Here is a 15,175-nt window from a genome sequence, read left to right on the forward strand (position 1 = left end):
ACATTAAAAATGACATGTTTTATTTATTCCTTAAGCTCAATACGATTAAAATGATTCCTATGTTTAGATGCTTTTCTATTATTGTACTGCTTTTAAAAAAACTGAAACTTTTTTTTTTTTTTACAATATATGTATGTTTTAAATTGCCCTATTTTGACCACCTATAACTTACGCCATGATCAGCAGTTTTTATTGGTACCACTTTTGCATATATGTGACCCCGGGATGATGGCCTGAGCAGATGAGGGGACCACTGGCCGCCATGTTGGATGATTGGATCCTGCTGCAGTGGGTAATACGACCATCCATTAGAATGCCAACACTGCTGCAGATGCAGTGATCCCCTCTGAGGGGTTAATGGCAGACATCAGCATAATTACTGATGTCTGCCATTACCAGCAGGCCTCTGGCTGCTTATTGCAGCCGCGACCTACCATGCATGAAGCAAGCACTGCTCCAGTGCTCGCATCATGTACAGGACGTAAATGTACGTCCTCTTGCGTTATGTAATAGGACACCAAGACGTACACCTGTGTCGTTAAGAGATAAGGACAGTTAAAGGGGGTTTCCTACTGTATTGATGGTACGCTATAAATGTCTGATGGATCCCATTCCGCACCATTCAGACATCAAGAAAACAAGTAGCTTGCTCGCCTGGTTCCATAACTACCATTGGCTTGAATGTACAGTAAAGTGGCCACCACTCCATTCAATCTGGATGTAATTGCCCTGGGCTGCTTCATCTGGCAGAATGGAGCTGTGGTCTTAAGAGGTGTGGGTATACTCTAAATGTGTAAGGTAGGAAAACACATTTAACCTGGATTGAAATGGATCCAGAACAAAATCATTTCTGCTGCATTATTATTATGGTAATTGGTGGGGCTCATGATCTAATTGTCCTATTTTTCAGAAATACTCTTTTTATTTTTTAAATACAAGATTACATTTTTGATACTTCCATAAACAATTTCTATATGGCAGTATAATTTCTTGCCCATACACATTCACACTTGGCTCAGCCGAGCATGCATGTGTTCTGAAATAGGAGAGGGCGGAAAAGCACTGAAATACAAGATGCCTTTCTTCCTGTTCTCCGATATATATGTCAGGAAAGATATGGAAGCCCCCCATGTACATTAGATGATTGGCTGCTCCTGTCAAAATCTGTGAATTCAGCCAACACAACTGATGTGTTTAGCCAGCTTAAGATAACAGCTTTTAGATGACATCCACCGTACATGCACAGTGCAGCCGTGCTATGGGCAAATAAAGAAAGTTCAGGAGCTGAGCTCACTTCATATGTGGTGAACTCCAGTTCAGTCCTTTAGATCCTTCAATCAAAGCTAATCTCATTATCTAAAAGTGGAGATTTAATGTGCAATTGTGAAGTCCTGATTAGCTAAGATGACGTCCGGAGGTTCCTCGCCTGCCTTCGTACCACTTGGCGACCTCTTCTTGTACAGGCTTGCTTAACTAGGCCGTACAAGAAGAGCACAGATAACATTGATCACTGATATGATATGGCACAGCATTAAACAGTATTTGCAATCGAAAAACTACATGTAATAGTCCCATCAAAACAAAAATATTACCAAATAAAATGTACAGATCACAGTGCAAAAGATCAGACCTCATTCATCCCCATGTATGAAACAAATAAGAGTTATAGAGGTCAGAATATGACAATTTTGAGCATACTCATTTTATATATATATATATATATATATATATTTGTGGTCGGTGCTATAGAATAGCGAGCCTACCTAACTAAAACTAACTCAGCTAAGACTAGGCAGTCTGAATTGTGCCATATACTGCCGCGTAAGGGTACACCTTGGAAAATAAGAGGGCATACCCTAAAAGGAGTAGAAAAGAGAGGGGAGGGCAGGGTGGGACAACGCGAGAGCCGTGGCGTACTGACCAAGGGGAGCCGCGGCTTTTAAGAGTGAGTACCGCCCCTCCCACAGCACCATTACATGGATCAGGTGAATCCTCCCCTTCATTGTTCAGTATGTATGGATTTCTATGAATCGTTTTGTGTACACATGTGTTGCATATCTTCTTGTTATATGTAATTTAACTATGAATTGTATTTTTCAAGCTGTGTTTTTAATATTTTTACTATTACTCTGCACAGTATGCACTAGTGCACTTTATATACCAGTATGCACTATTTTCTACATGAATTTATATTTGCACTTATGTAGTTTTTATTTGATTTGTATTAATGATCACTTTATGAAATTGTTTGGCACTAATGATTTGTATGGGCATAAAAGCCCTCATAGGTTTGTGTATCACTATGCTTGAAAAAGGCTCCAGGAGAAGCTGAAACGTTGTAATGCTGACATGAGACATTAAATCACTTATTTTGTTGGAGTGCTGCGCCTGTATCTGGTTTTTATCTTGGATGGACTCTGATCAAGTCCTTTGGGACGCTGGCACCAATTTTTTGGTTGGACTGGATAAGTAGTGCTGCTTTATTTTGGGATTATAATTGTGATTCGATTGCTGGCACACTGAAATAATGGAAAACTTAAATAGAAGTATTGGTTCTCATGTTTCTTCATATGCTGAGGAAGAGGTCAATAGAATATTGGGAGGCCTTAAAGGGGATGCCACCTTTCTAGCTACACCTACTACCATTGATGTTAAGAGAAGCTTTGAGTATGAGTCTAAACGGTTAATCAACATGGAATTGCACCTTACTACTTTGGGGGAATACTATAGAAGTAAACGTATCCCTAGAGGAATGAGATCAAGGTTACGGCCCTCGGTATATACAGAGAGTGTGGACTTTAAAAGGAGGTTTGAAGAGATTTCGGATAGATATGCTCTTGATATCATCCTTTTGAATCTGGATCATTTACAAAGTGAATTGACTGCTGTACAAGCAAGAGTTTTGGATTTAGAACAGAGTCTGTCTAAGATGTTGTCTGGAGATGAATTTTCTGCATATATGGATAGCAACAGGGAACGCTTGGATAAATTCAGAAACGAAGTTATGGATACAAAGAAAAGAAAATGGTATAGAGATCAGATGGACTATACTAAAGGGAGAGTGTACACATGGAACCAACAATGGCTTAATAATGTGGATAATCAATTTTCTTCTCCCCGACGGGGCAAATCTAACAAATCACTTCCAAGAAATGTAACTAACAATTCTGCTCCTTCCAAAGATTTTTTAGTAGCAGGACCATCAGTGAACAATTCTACAAGAAACCCACCAGAAGAGGTGGTCGAAAAAGACATCGGTCAAGGAAAAACCCGAAGACAGAAGCAAGGGAAACTGACACCTGCCCTATTTCAGGACAACAAGAGAAAGACTTAAAAGACACAGAGACTGTGGTAAATATTTCTTCTCATGTACTTACAAAAGCAGAATTGTCTTTACTAGTGAAAGGATTATCATTTTGTCCTGTGTCTACAGTAAATTGGTTCGAACTAGAGTGTGATATGCAAGATTTTTTTAGACGCATTAAATTGAAGGTCTGGTTTGGTGAAGCTAAAAATAGGAAAGAGGACACACTAGGTTCAAGTGAAGGTGGTACTCTATTACAGTTGAAGAAATTTGATTTGTATAACAAGGGAAATTTCAATCCAGCTCTTGTATCCCACCCATTAGAAACTTTTATTTCATTGGTTCGGAGGGACATAGAAATACTTAAAGAACAAACTTTACAAACGGGTACCACATATCATAATCTCTCCAAGGAAGAGGGAGAAGCCATTGATCTGCTTGTCCATAACCACGACCTCACCATTAAACCCGCTGACAAAGGGGGTGGGGTCGTGGTTATGGACACAGCAGACTACAAAAAAGAGGTCTTTAGACAGTTACTTGATGCCCATACGTACAGAAGGTTGGAATTTGATCCCAAGCAAGTTATACTGGGAAAACTGACATCTATGGTAGAACAGGCCTATGTAGATGGTATCATTGATGAAAATCTTAGAGAATTTCTTATAATAAAAAGTCCGGTCACCCCTATCATTTATGTTCTTCCTAAAATTCACAAATCTTTAGTTAATCCACCAGGCCGTCCTATCGTTTCTGGACGCAACTCACTTCTTAGTAATGCCTCTATTTTTTTAGACCGCGTTTTAAGACCTTTTGTTTTTCGCACAAAGTCGTATATACAAGACACTACCGATTTTCTTACAAAAATTCGAGATGTGCAGATTAGCGAGGAAACCATTTTGGTTTCATTCGATATCGCGAGCCTATACACCTCGATTAGCCATGAGAGGGGCCTACAGGCAATCTACAAGGTACTGGTGACATCTGAGTTCCCCATGGCGGCCCGACAGTTTATGTTGAATTTATTGGAATTGATACTGACCAATAATTATTTTATGTTTGAAGATAAATTTTATTTACAGTTAGTCGGGACCGCTATGGGGACAAATGTCGCACCTATGTATGCAAATCTGTACGTTGCAGCTATGGAGGAGGATGTCGTCTATCCGTCCCACCATGCCAGACATTGTCTGGCATGGTGGCGATATATTGATGACATCTTCCTCCTCTGGAATGGTACGGTTGAAGAATTAAATACTTTCCACACATTTTTGAATTCCATTGATCCGAACATCTCATTTACCATGTCCTACTCCCTGGAGGGAGTTAGTTTCCTTGATGTCTGGGTAAGTAAAAGGGATGGGCAAATTTGCACTTCCCTTTATACTAAACAAACAGACAAAAATACGTTATTACACTTTAAAAGTTGTCACCCTAGAAAGATGATTGAATCTCTTCCGTTCAGTCAGCTGCTCAGAGCCAAACGTATAGTTAGCGATGAACGGGTTCTCGATTCCACTTTGGATACCATCTCTACCAATTTTTTGGAGAGGGGTTATCCAAAGAGGATAGTAGATAAACAGAGGGAAAGGCTCCAGTCATTTGACAGACAATCTACTCTAATGAAAGTAACCAAGACTGATAAACCAGGAAGAATCCCTTTTACTTCTGTGTACAATAGTCACAGTGGTAAAATTGCTGGCATTATTAATAAATACTGGCCTATTTTACAGAAGAGTTTTAATGGGATTGAGGAATTTTCCACATTCCCATTAATGTCATATAAACGATCTAGAAATTTGAAGGACAAACTTGTAAAATCAACTATTGACCTACCACAGACTACTAGACAGACCGTTTTAGGTACACGCAAAACTGGCTCTTATCCGTGTTTATCATGTGTTGACTGTAAATTCATGCTCAAGGGATCTTTTTTCACACATCCGGAGACTCAAGTTAAATATCCTTTAAAGTTTTATCTTACTTGTGATTCAACGTGGGTAATTTATGTTCTTACTTGCCCATGTAGGTTGGTCTATGTGGGACAAACTACATGGAGCCTTAAGACACGTATTAATAACCACAGATTCAGCATACGTAAAAAACGGTTGGATCTTCCAGTGTCCAAACACTTCACTGAGTTTGGACACTTGGAAAAAGACCTACACTTTATGGCTATCGACCATATTCCGAACCCTGTGAGAGGGGGTGATCGGTTAGCTCTTCTTAAAAAACGCGAACTGTGGTGGATACATAAGTTAAACTCATTACGTCCCCATGGTCTTAATGTAGACTTTAATACTATCTAAACATATCATCTATATATATATATAGGTGTAGGTACCCCAGGTTTTTCTCTATGTACTGTACCTCCTCCCTCTACATATGTGATGTGATACACAATTATGACTTTACAACAACTATAACAAATTTCCTTTTTTTCTTCCAGAATTGGATATTTGAAGGAGGAGACTTCACCTGCTCCAACATTGCAAAAATGAACAGTTTTGGAATGTACTATCTATATGTTTGAAGAATTTCCATCTATGCTTTGTTGAACTGAATAAATGCTGTATGAGTGCAGTAGTGGTGTAGTAGTATCTGTACTGGGAATGGGAGACCTTGTTTGGGGGTTTTTTCTTCATGATACTCTCTTGTAAGGACTGCTCTTTCTGCTATACTCTAAAAAAATTATTTTTTTATTTTTTATTTATTTATTTATTTATCTATTTATTTATTAATTTTTTTTTTTTTTTTAAGAATATATATATTCCCTCTTGAGATATGGTGTATTGATACATTGGGGTTAGCGCTGCTGGACAAGCGGGCGCACTTGATAAGAAGCTGGGTGGGGTGACCTTAGTGGGGTGGGGACTTGACGGTCCCGAACACAGGGGTCCCCCCTCTGATGGATAACATCCTGGCCCTTAACTGGGTCCAGTTTGGGACCCGTCCCTAGCTACACAAGTTTTTATAACCCCTCTAAAATCACCATCACAATATTTACTGTATGATATACAGCTAAAATAATAGGATTCCTCAAAATAATATTTATGTTTTCATTATTAATTTTTCTATTACGTATTTTTATTTTTCTATATTTTTTTACATTTTTATTCTTATTTTGTCCATTTTGTCTGTCTGTCTTGTCTATTTTTAATTTTTCGTTATCCATACAATTTTATTAGTTTATATTTCTCTACTATATTTTATTCACTCTTCTTTTGATTCTTCTTGTTCTTCTGCTAGTTTCATGGATTACTTCCCTCATCTGGGTCACTTATATCCACAGTACTGATGCACTACACCTAATTCTGCATATTGTTCAGCAGGTTTGGTTCACTTAGGGTTAACATCTGCTCTCAGCAGGTTTGGTTCACTTAGGGTTAACATCTGCTCTCAGCAGGTTTGACAGCCTGTGCTCTTGCGATCCTGAAACACTGCCTCTGCCTTGCACACAGTGTTGACAGTTGCCGGGACAACGGGTCATGTGACCAGACTGGTCTCATGACAGGGATCTCATATCTGGAAGTGCTTTCAGTCTCTCACGCAGGCGCAGTAACTAATTACCCACGCTTGCAGCACCATTACATGGATCAGGTGAATCCTCCCCTTCATTGTTCAGTATGTATGGATTTCTATGAATCGTTTTGTGTACACATGTGTTGCATATCTTCTTGTTATATGTAATTTAACTATGAATTGTATTTTTCAAGCTGTGTTTTTAATATTTTTACTATTACTCTGCACAGTATGCACTAGTGCACTTTATATACCAGTATGCACTATTTTCTACATGAATTTATATTTGCACTTATGTAGTTTTTATTTGATTTGTATTAATGATCACTTTATGAAATTGTTTGGCACTAATGATTTGTATGGGCATAAAAGCCCTCATAGGTTTGTGTATCACTATGCTTGAAAAAGGCTCCAGGAGGAGCTGAAACGTTGTAATGCTGACATGAGACATTAAATCACTTATTTTGTTGGAGTGCTGCGCCTGTATCTGGTTTTTATCTTGGATGGACTCTGATCAAGTCCTTTGGGACGCTGGCACCAATTTTTTGGTTGGACTGGATAAGTAGTGCTGCTTTATTTTGGGATTATATATATATATATATATATATATTTGTGGTCGGTGCTATAGAATAGCGAGCCTACCTAACTAAAACTAACTCAGCTAAGACTAGGCAGTCTGAATTGTGCCATATACTGCCGCGTAAGGGTACACCTTGGAAAATAAGAGGGCATACCCTAAAAGGAGTAGAAAAGAGAGGGGAGGGCAGGGTGGGACAACGCGAGAGCCGTGGCGTACTGACCAAGGGGAGCCGCGGCTTTTAAGAGTGAGTACCGCCCCTCCCACAAACACAGGTTAAATGAGTAAATCAATTAACCTTCACACTTGTGGTCGGTGCTATAGAATAGCGAGCCTACCTAACTAAAACTAACTCAGCTAAGACTAGGCAGTCTGAATTGTGCCATATACTGCCGCGTAAGGGTACACCTTGGAAAATAAGAGGGCAAAACTCAGATATCAACACACAAATCTTTATTAGGCATTACATTACAAGTGATTCAAAAGCATATTGCATCTCCACCTTCGGGTTTGGAACATAACGCATATACGCGCTGGACTTCCAGCGACCTAATTTCCTAATGACATGAGCAGGAACGCCATGATGAGAGGCCGATGCTGCTGCCCCTATGCGAAGCGAATGGCCGGATATAACTGAAGCATCGTGACCCAAGGATTTAACTAAAACACGTAAATAACGTACAAAAACTGAGGAAGTAAGAGCAGCATTATCAAACAATAACAGCGGGCTCCCTAGACTGTCGTGAACACGGAGAGCAAGTAACGCATTGAAGACCAACACCGGACACCACTTGTGAGAGGTTTTAAAATATCTAACGTGCACCTCCTGACCGGGAAGTGATGTCTTTGTGTCGCGCAACACGAGAGTGAAATGATCCGTGGCACGCTGCAATTGCCCAAACTTGAGAAACGGTGCGGTGCTAGATTTGCACGTGAACTCGCCTGGTCTCAGAAAGCCGTAATAACCTAAGAAGAGGGCTGCTTTTAGTGTCAAACTATTACGTAAACCAAACGGGGAGTGATCCAAGGCATCTGCCAGCTGCCTAAATAGAGACCCTGAAATGGGCTGCCTACCTGGAGGCTTTGGTACTCTGCTCTTAGCAACCCCTTTAAGGGCAGCCTTGACTGCATGTGATGTAAACAACGACGCCCTATCCGGGAACTTCAAGGTAACAAAGTGTTGTATGCCTGCCAAATAGATTTTTATGGTGTTATATGCTAGCCGTAAGGAAGAGTGGCAAAACCCTATAAAGGCTAAAAGAAAAGACACAGAAAGGAAATCGTCATGCGGGTGAGACTGACAGAATTTGGTAAACAGATTAAAGGCCGTACGATAAACTTTCAGAGTGTTACGGGAAAGTGAACTATTAATCAAATCCTGACCAACAGACATATAGGCATTTAATTCAAAATCAAATTGTGGAACGCTGGAACCGTGCATCCTGACGGATCGGCCTCTGGCATCACCTGGAAGAAGAGTGCAAAATTGAACCTAGATAGTGCATCAGCAGCCGTATTTCTAACACCATCTATATGAGCACTAGAGAAGTGAAAATTATGCGACAATGACAACCATACTAGTTTACGCATCAAAGACATAACCTGTAGCTTCATTGTCAGAAACGAACAGAACTGACTTCCTAAACCATAGATGACCCCACACCCCGGCAGCTGCAACTATAGGGTACAGCTCGAACAATGCTGATGACCTGCTAAAACCTGGAGATAGGGATACTTCGGTTGGCCAAGCACTAGCCAACCAATGGTTTTCCCAAATAGCTGCAAAACCCACTGAGGGGGAGGCATCAGAGAAAACCAGAGGAGAGGCATTGTCGATACCAGGGGTGAAAAAGGATACCCCATTCCAGTCAGCCAAGAACGTATGCCACATGGCGAAATCAGCAAGCACGTGTTTGTCAAACTTGACTACATCGTTTTGGCCAGGTACAGAATTCATAGCGTCTAACAACCTGGACACAAAACTCCTGCCCTGTGGAATTACACGCATGGCAAAGTTCAGCATGCCGAGAATGGACTGGAGTTGTACCTTAGTCACCCTGGGTGAATTGGCAAGAACATGCATGGTCTGTCTAATACGTAAGAGCTTGTCAAACGGCAATCTGGCTTCCATGGCCTGTGTGTCTAGAACAATACCTAAAAAGGTCAGAGACTTGCAAGGGCCCTCAACTTTTTTATCTGACACCGGAACTGCCAGTTGCTGAAATACTGCTAACGAGGTCTTCAAATCTCTGGGGCACTCATTACCCGGTTCAATAAACACAAGTCGTCCAAGTAGTGGATAACATGGGAACAGTCGAACCTGTTTTCCAAGAGCCAGTGTAGGGCCTGTGCAAATTTATCAAACAACCAAGGACTGCTTCTAGCGCCAAAAGTTAATTTCACAGCAAAATAATACTTATTACGCCACCTAATACCGTGCCACTTCCATAACTGAGGCAAAATGGGCAGGAGCTTAAAGGCATCAGATATGTCGATCTTGGACAGCCACGTGTTACCGCCCATGCTCAGGATGACCGCTATTGCCTCATCTATGGAAGCATATTTCAAGGAAAATTCTCCTGCGGGGATAAGAGAATTTAAACTAGGTGTGTGTGCAGAGTAAGGGGCGGACAAATCATAAATTAAACGTAGTTTATTGCTGAATTTCCCAGCCACCAACCCTAGTGGACTTACTCTCCAAACGTCAAAGGGGGGCTCATCAAACGGACCAATGACAAAACCCTTGTCTACTTCTGCTTGTAACAGGGTATCTACAACCATAGGGTCCCTTAGAGCAGAACGTAAATTGTCACACTCATACGTAGCAGAGGGTAAAGTAACAAAACCTGTATGGAAACCTGACCGGAAACCATTAAGCAAAAATTGAACAAAATTCTTATCTGGGTGATCAGTGAGAAAATACTCTAAACAGAAGACATTTATCACAGCTAGTCATGCTTTCGACTTTTGTGAACAACTGGACTTAGGATGGGCTCTGAAACAGACTGCGCAAACATGTAAAAGTCTACACTGGTTATAATTGCAAGACCCGAAATTGTAATTATTGCAGATTTGCGATTTACCAAGATATTTAATGGGTCTACCTAGTTTGTCAATCAAGCCGGTCTGTTTCTGATTCCTAGGCTGAAATGTGGGTGAGGACGTGCCGGGAGTCACTTCAGCTGGGGAATTAACGGTATTGCACCACTCGGTGGTATGGGTGATGGATTGACACCGAGAGCAAACTGGGGCTTTAAGACCTGCAAAATGATTGCAAAAAATCTCGGTGTCGACCAACGCCCAATTGACTGTGTAGTTATACTGTACTAGAGCAGCCGCAGCCTTAGCTGAAAACGATTTATGATAATCATAAAACGTGGACCCACCGTATTTATGAGCCAATTCTGTGACTTTGTACAGATACATATCAAGCTCTTCGCGTCTCTCTGGCCTAACTGAGCACAAGACGTCACGATAAATGGCGAACGCCATACTGAATTCAGCTAGTGTAAGCTTGCGACTTAACCTAACGTCCTTAGCTTTCAGGATCACTGACACCTCACCACAAGCAATAGTCTTGTTCTCAGAAACATCGTGAGATGCAATAAGCAAGGAAGCAAGGTTAACGTCCTTACCATCGAGAATGTCCTTCTTCAGATTAGCCGGAATGAAATGAGCTGGTGCGATATTAGGCACGAGCATGTTAAGTCCAACCGGTAACACTGAAACCTGCGGAGTAGCAGAAACCTGAGGGGGAACGGACGTCTGCGGAACGGCGGGGAACGGACGTCTGCGGAACGGCAGGAACCGAACCAACTACTGGGGCAGAAGCGGGAACTTCTGAATTCTTGCACTACAAAGTGTCAACTCTAGAACACAGCGAGTTAATTAAAGTATGCAACTGCAGGATGGACGTATTAAGTGTCTGCATGGACACTTCTCCGCTGCTAGTGCCTGCTTGATCGCAAAGTCCTGACTGCTCCGAGACCAATAAACGATAAAGTTCCGCCTTGCGGGCAGTGGCCGGGAACGATATGCCTTTGCGGACGAGTTCAGCCGTCAGCTTGGGAATAGTCCAGTTGCGAAGTGAGGGGACGCTACCCAGATCCGACGTTCTAGCGACGATGTCCAGAACAGAGGCTGCATCTTCAATGTCTGAAGCGTGAGACATTTCTGAAAAAATTAGACACATAACAATCAAACCCTGACACCGGAAGGCAGCAGCCCACCACAGTGAAATTCACCAATCAGAGCAAAACCAACTTGGAACCAAAGCCACGGATGCCACACAACAGTATTAAAGGAACTAAGTCTAAAACGTAATTAGACTAGTAAGTGAAGGGTGACGTGTAGTGAAGAAAATATGCTAATTGCGTGCTACGTGAGAGTCATTCGTGACAAACGAAGCCCTGGCCCAGAGACGTGGTGGGTAGGGGGTAAAGGCATACCCAAGGACGTGATGGGTAACAACTAAAACATGAATACCTGTGCTACTCAGAGTACCAAACCGACTGTGCCTAAAGAAAAGCAATAAGAACCACGATCTTACTTAAGACAGCGCCTGGAGGAACAGTTTACCAACCTTGATTACTGAGCGAGGTAGGTCAACCTTGCCACGAACAGAGCGCTGGACCAACGTAGAGGCTAAAGCGAGAAGAGACCACCGGAGTGAAAACTGTGGGCTCAAAGGAAAGCCGTACAAAGAGAACGTTTATCATAACTCACCAACAGCGTAGACTGCACATACCTGTACAATGATGGATATGCTAAAACGACGTAGATGACGGCAGACGTCAAGCCACTAGAACGAGCGTGGACAACTGCTGGATAAAACACACAGGCATATAACTAAACACCAGCTAACACGGACCCACACGAAGACCCAAGGACGAGTTGAGTCAGTGGGAAGAAAATGTACCGAGCCCCAAAGGCGAGATGGGGAGAACAGACCAAGCTGCACATTAACTAATACCTTCATTATTAACACCCCCTTTTTTTTTTTTTTTATACCTTTAAAGCGACCGAGCCAGGGACAAGGGAGAAACGGACTCACGAAAAGACGAACTTCGAGCCTAGACAGATACACAACCAATGCTGAATGAAAAGATGACGCTCTAAAGTAGGAGGTAGACTTCTGACAAATATGCTGAAACAGAAAACATGCGTAAACTCACAGCTTGACCTCGACAAGATTGTAATGGACAACTGCATGTAGGCAACCACGAGTACCACGGATACTTGCGACTGGGGTACTGAACACAAGTGAGGAAAGTGGCAGGAGCAACAAGACAAGTACCAGGTATACAGAGGGCGCCTAATTAGACAGCGAATAAGGCTAGAAAGGGAAGAAGCTAAATAAATGAACAAAAACAAGACAAAGTAAACAAACCACATGACTAAACAAGAGCCGGCGAGGACCGTCACCCAACAGAGCATACCGGGAGACCATGACAGAGCTCTTTTTTTTTTTTTTTTTTTGTCAGCAGACATAACAAACATACTTAACCAGTTAACAGCGAACATCATTGCAGTACAGACACGGCCCACCTTGGCGACAAGGCTACTAGCCGACTTGGCAGAAGAACGAATATGGTAACTACTATGACTAGCAATAAACGCCATAAGGAGACCAGACCATGACAATGTAGTAAAACAGCAAAGAAAAACCAACAATGTGAGACCGAGTTATAATATCATACTAGCAGTGGAGTAGTAGTAGTGAATCAGCAACGTATGAGGTGGGAACGTAACCTGAGAAGCTAAGCACACGGTGATTTAATAGTGAGAACTAGCCGTGAACTAAGAAAAGCAGCAGGGAAATGAAACCACGATATACAATTAAACTGTATAGACCAACAAAACTAGACGTCCACTATTCCACATCCTTCTTCTTTTTTTTTTTTTTTTTAAGCAGAAGCCCCTGCCCCCCCACAGGGAACCAAACATCATTAACAACCCATACTCTTTACTTTCCCCCTTTTTTTTTATTTTTTTTTATTTTCACCAACCTGCAGGCACAGACTAACAATGCTGTAAAGAGCAAGTAGCATAGTAACAACCGCAGGAAAACTCATGAGCTATAACTAAACGATTAAAAGTTACTAGCAAACAGCATAAAATGGGAAATGGCATGGGATTTGAGAAGCGACTGGGAAATGAATGGTAGAATATACAGGAACGAGGCAGAGTTAATTTATAAAGGCAAAACACAAACATGTGGTAGCGACTAGCATTAGCAAAAACGAGCACTGTTATCGCAACATGACTGAGAAAACCTACTGAGGCTAGAAGCAACAAGCAGCGTAGACCAACAGAGACGGGAGGTAACTGCGGAACCTCATAAAACCTGAGCTCCAAAGACACCTCCATCTGAAACCCCAACCCCCCCCCCCACCCCCCTGACGTGCAGAGCCGAGCAGCAGGAAGCGTGCGACATCTGACATCAGCCCGATGTGGCCATTAAATAATAAAACAACGCAGGCATGTGACAGGCAGGGTACCCGGCAAACAGTAAAGACATGCCCCTGGAGTGCAGAGCTATGCAGCCGGAAGCGAGTGCACATAACAGCACGGGGGTCACCACGGAGCCCAGCGAAACCTGAATACCAGCGGTGACCCTCCGTCAACACCCCCTAACCCAGCGCCTATTATTAACCTGCGACAAAGCTTCGACAGGGGAACTTCCTCTGGCGTCTGACGTCACGGACCCAAACAACGCGAGAGCCGTGGCGTACTGACCAAGGGGAGCCGCGGCTTTTAAGAGTGAGTACCGCCCCTCCCACAAACACAGGTTAACCCCTTAAGGACACATGACGTTCTCATACGTCTCCATTTCCGAGTCCTTAAGGACACATGACGTATGAGAACGTCATGTGTTTTACCGGCCCCCCGCAACCATCTGGAGCGGAGCCGGTCCCCGATGCCTGCTGAAATCGTTCAGCAGGCATCGGGGCATATCGCCCAGGGGGGTCATTATGACCCCCATGTCGGCGATGGCCGCAGATCGCTGGACAATTCAGTCCAGCGATCTGCGGCGGATTCCGGGTCAATCGGGTCTCCAGTGACCCGGTGACCCGGAATTATTGGCTGATCGGGGCCGTCAGAGACGGCCCCGAACAGCCAGAGCCAGCAGGGGTGAGGTGGCACTGGTGCCACCTCACGATCGCCCTGATTCGTCGGCCGGATTACCGGCCGACCAATCAGGGCGCCTGCTGCGGGTGTCACTCCCGCAACCCGCTCCGCCCCTCTTCCGGAGGACGTGAGCGGGTGCGGGACGTGCACCCCGGGTGCTGGGGACCCCGATCCCCGGCGCCCCTGTTGGGATCGGGGCCCCAGGAGCAGCGGCGGCGGCGGAGACGACGAGGGACTGACCTGTGCGGCGAGGATCGTTGGAGGTGAGTGACAGCCTCCTGCTGTTGCTTAGCAACAGCTCCCAGCATGCAAAAAGGGCATGCTGGGAGCTGTAGTTATGCAACAGCAGGAGGCAGACCACCACAACTCCCAGCATGCCCTTATGGGCATGCTGGGACTTGTAGTTTTGCAACAGCTGGAGGCACATTCTTTCTATGTAAAAGTGTACCTTCAGCTGTTGTGTAACTACAACTCCCAGCTTGCACAATCAGCTAAAGTGCATGCTGGGAGTTGTAGTGGTGCATCTGGTGGTTGCATAACTACAACTCCCAGCATGCCCGTTGGCTGTCGGTGACTGCTGAGAGTTGTAGTTTTGCAACAGCTGAAGGCACACTGAGTTAAGTAGCAAACCAGTGTGTTTC

At 43.3% G+C, this 15,175-nt stretch overlaps 2 protein-coding genes across 4 annotated transcripts in view; one reads left to right on the forward strand and one right to left on the reverse strand.

Annotated features, from left to right (window-relative positions):
• NECAB1 (N-terminal EF-hand calcium binding protein 1) overlaps nucleotides 1–15,175 on the reverse strand; it is a 309,035-nt gene that overhangs the window by 210,703 nt on the left and 83,157 nt on the right. The window lies entirely within an intron of this gene.
• LOC130274262 (uncharacterized) lies at nucleotides 2,412–5,917 on the forward strand. 2 transcript variants are annotated; one of them, XR_008844304.1, is made up of 3 exons: nucleotides 2,427–3,027; nucleotides 3,183–3,351; nucleotides 5,754–5,917. XR_008844304.1 is itself a non-coding variant. In XM_056522358.1 (2 exons), the coding sequence occupies exon 1, from the start codon at nucleotides 2,528–2,530 to the stop codon at nucleotides 3,332–3,334; it is 807 nt and encodes a 268-aa protein (XP_056378333.1). In that variant the 5' UTR covers nucleotides 2,412–2,527; the 3' UTR covers nucleotides 3,335–3,351; nucleotides 5,754–5,917. The 2 variants fall into 2 exon arrangements, 1 of the variants encoding a protein (XP_056378333.1); XM_056522358.1 differs by having other exon boundaries at nucleotides 2,412–3,351.

This window comes from Hyla sarda, chromosome 5, assembly GCF_029499605.1.
Source record: "Hyla sarda isolate aHylSar1 chromosome 5, aHylSar1.hap1, whole genome shotgun sequence".
In the NCBI taxonomy this organism is placed as follows: domain Eukaryota; kingdom Metazoa; phylum Chordata; class Amphibia; order Anura; family Hylidae; genus Hyla; species Hyla sarda.

What these genes read in the sequence shown, in the direction of transcription:
- LOC130274262 (XM_056522358.1), top strand. Translation starts at nt 2,528, where the DNA reads ATGGAAAACTTAAATAGAAGTATTGGTTCTCATGTTTCTTCATATGCT.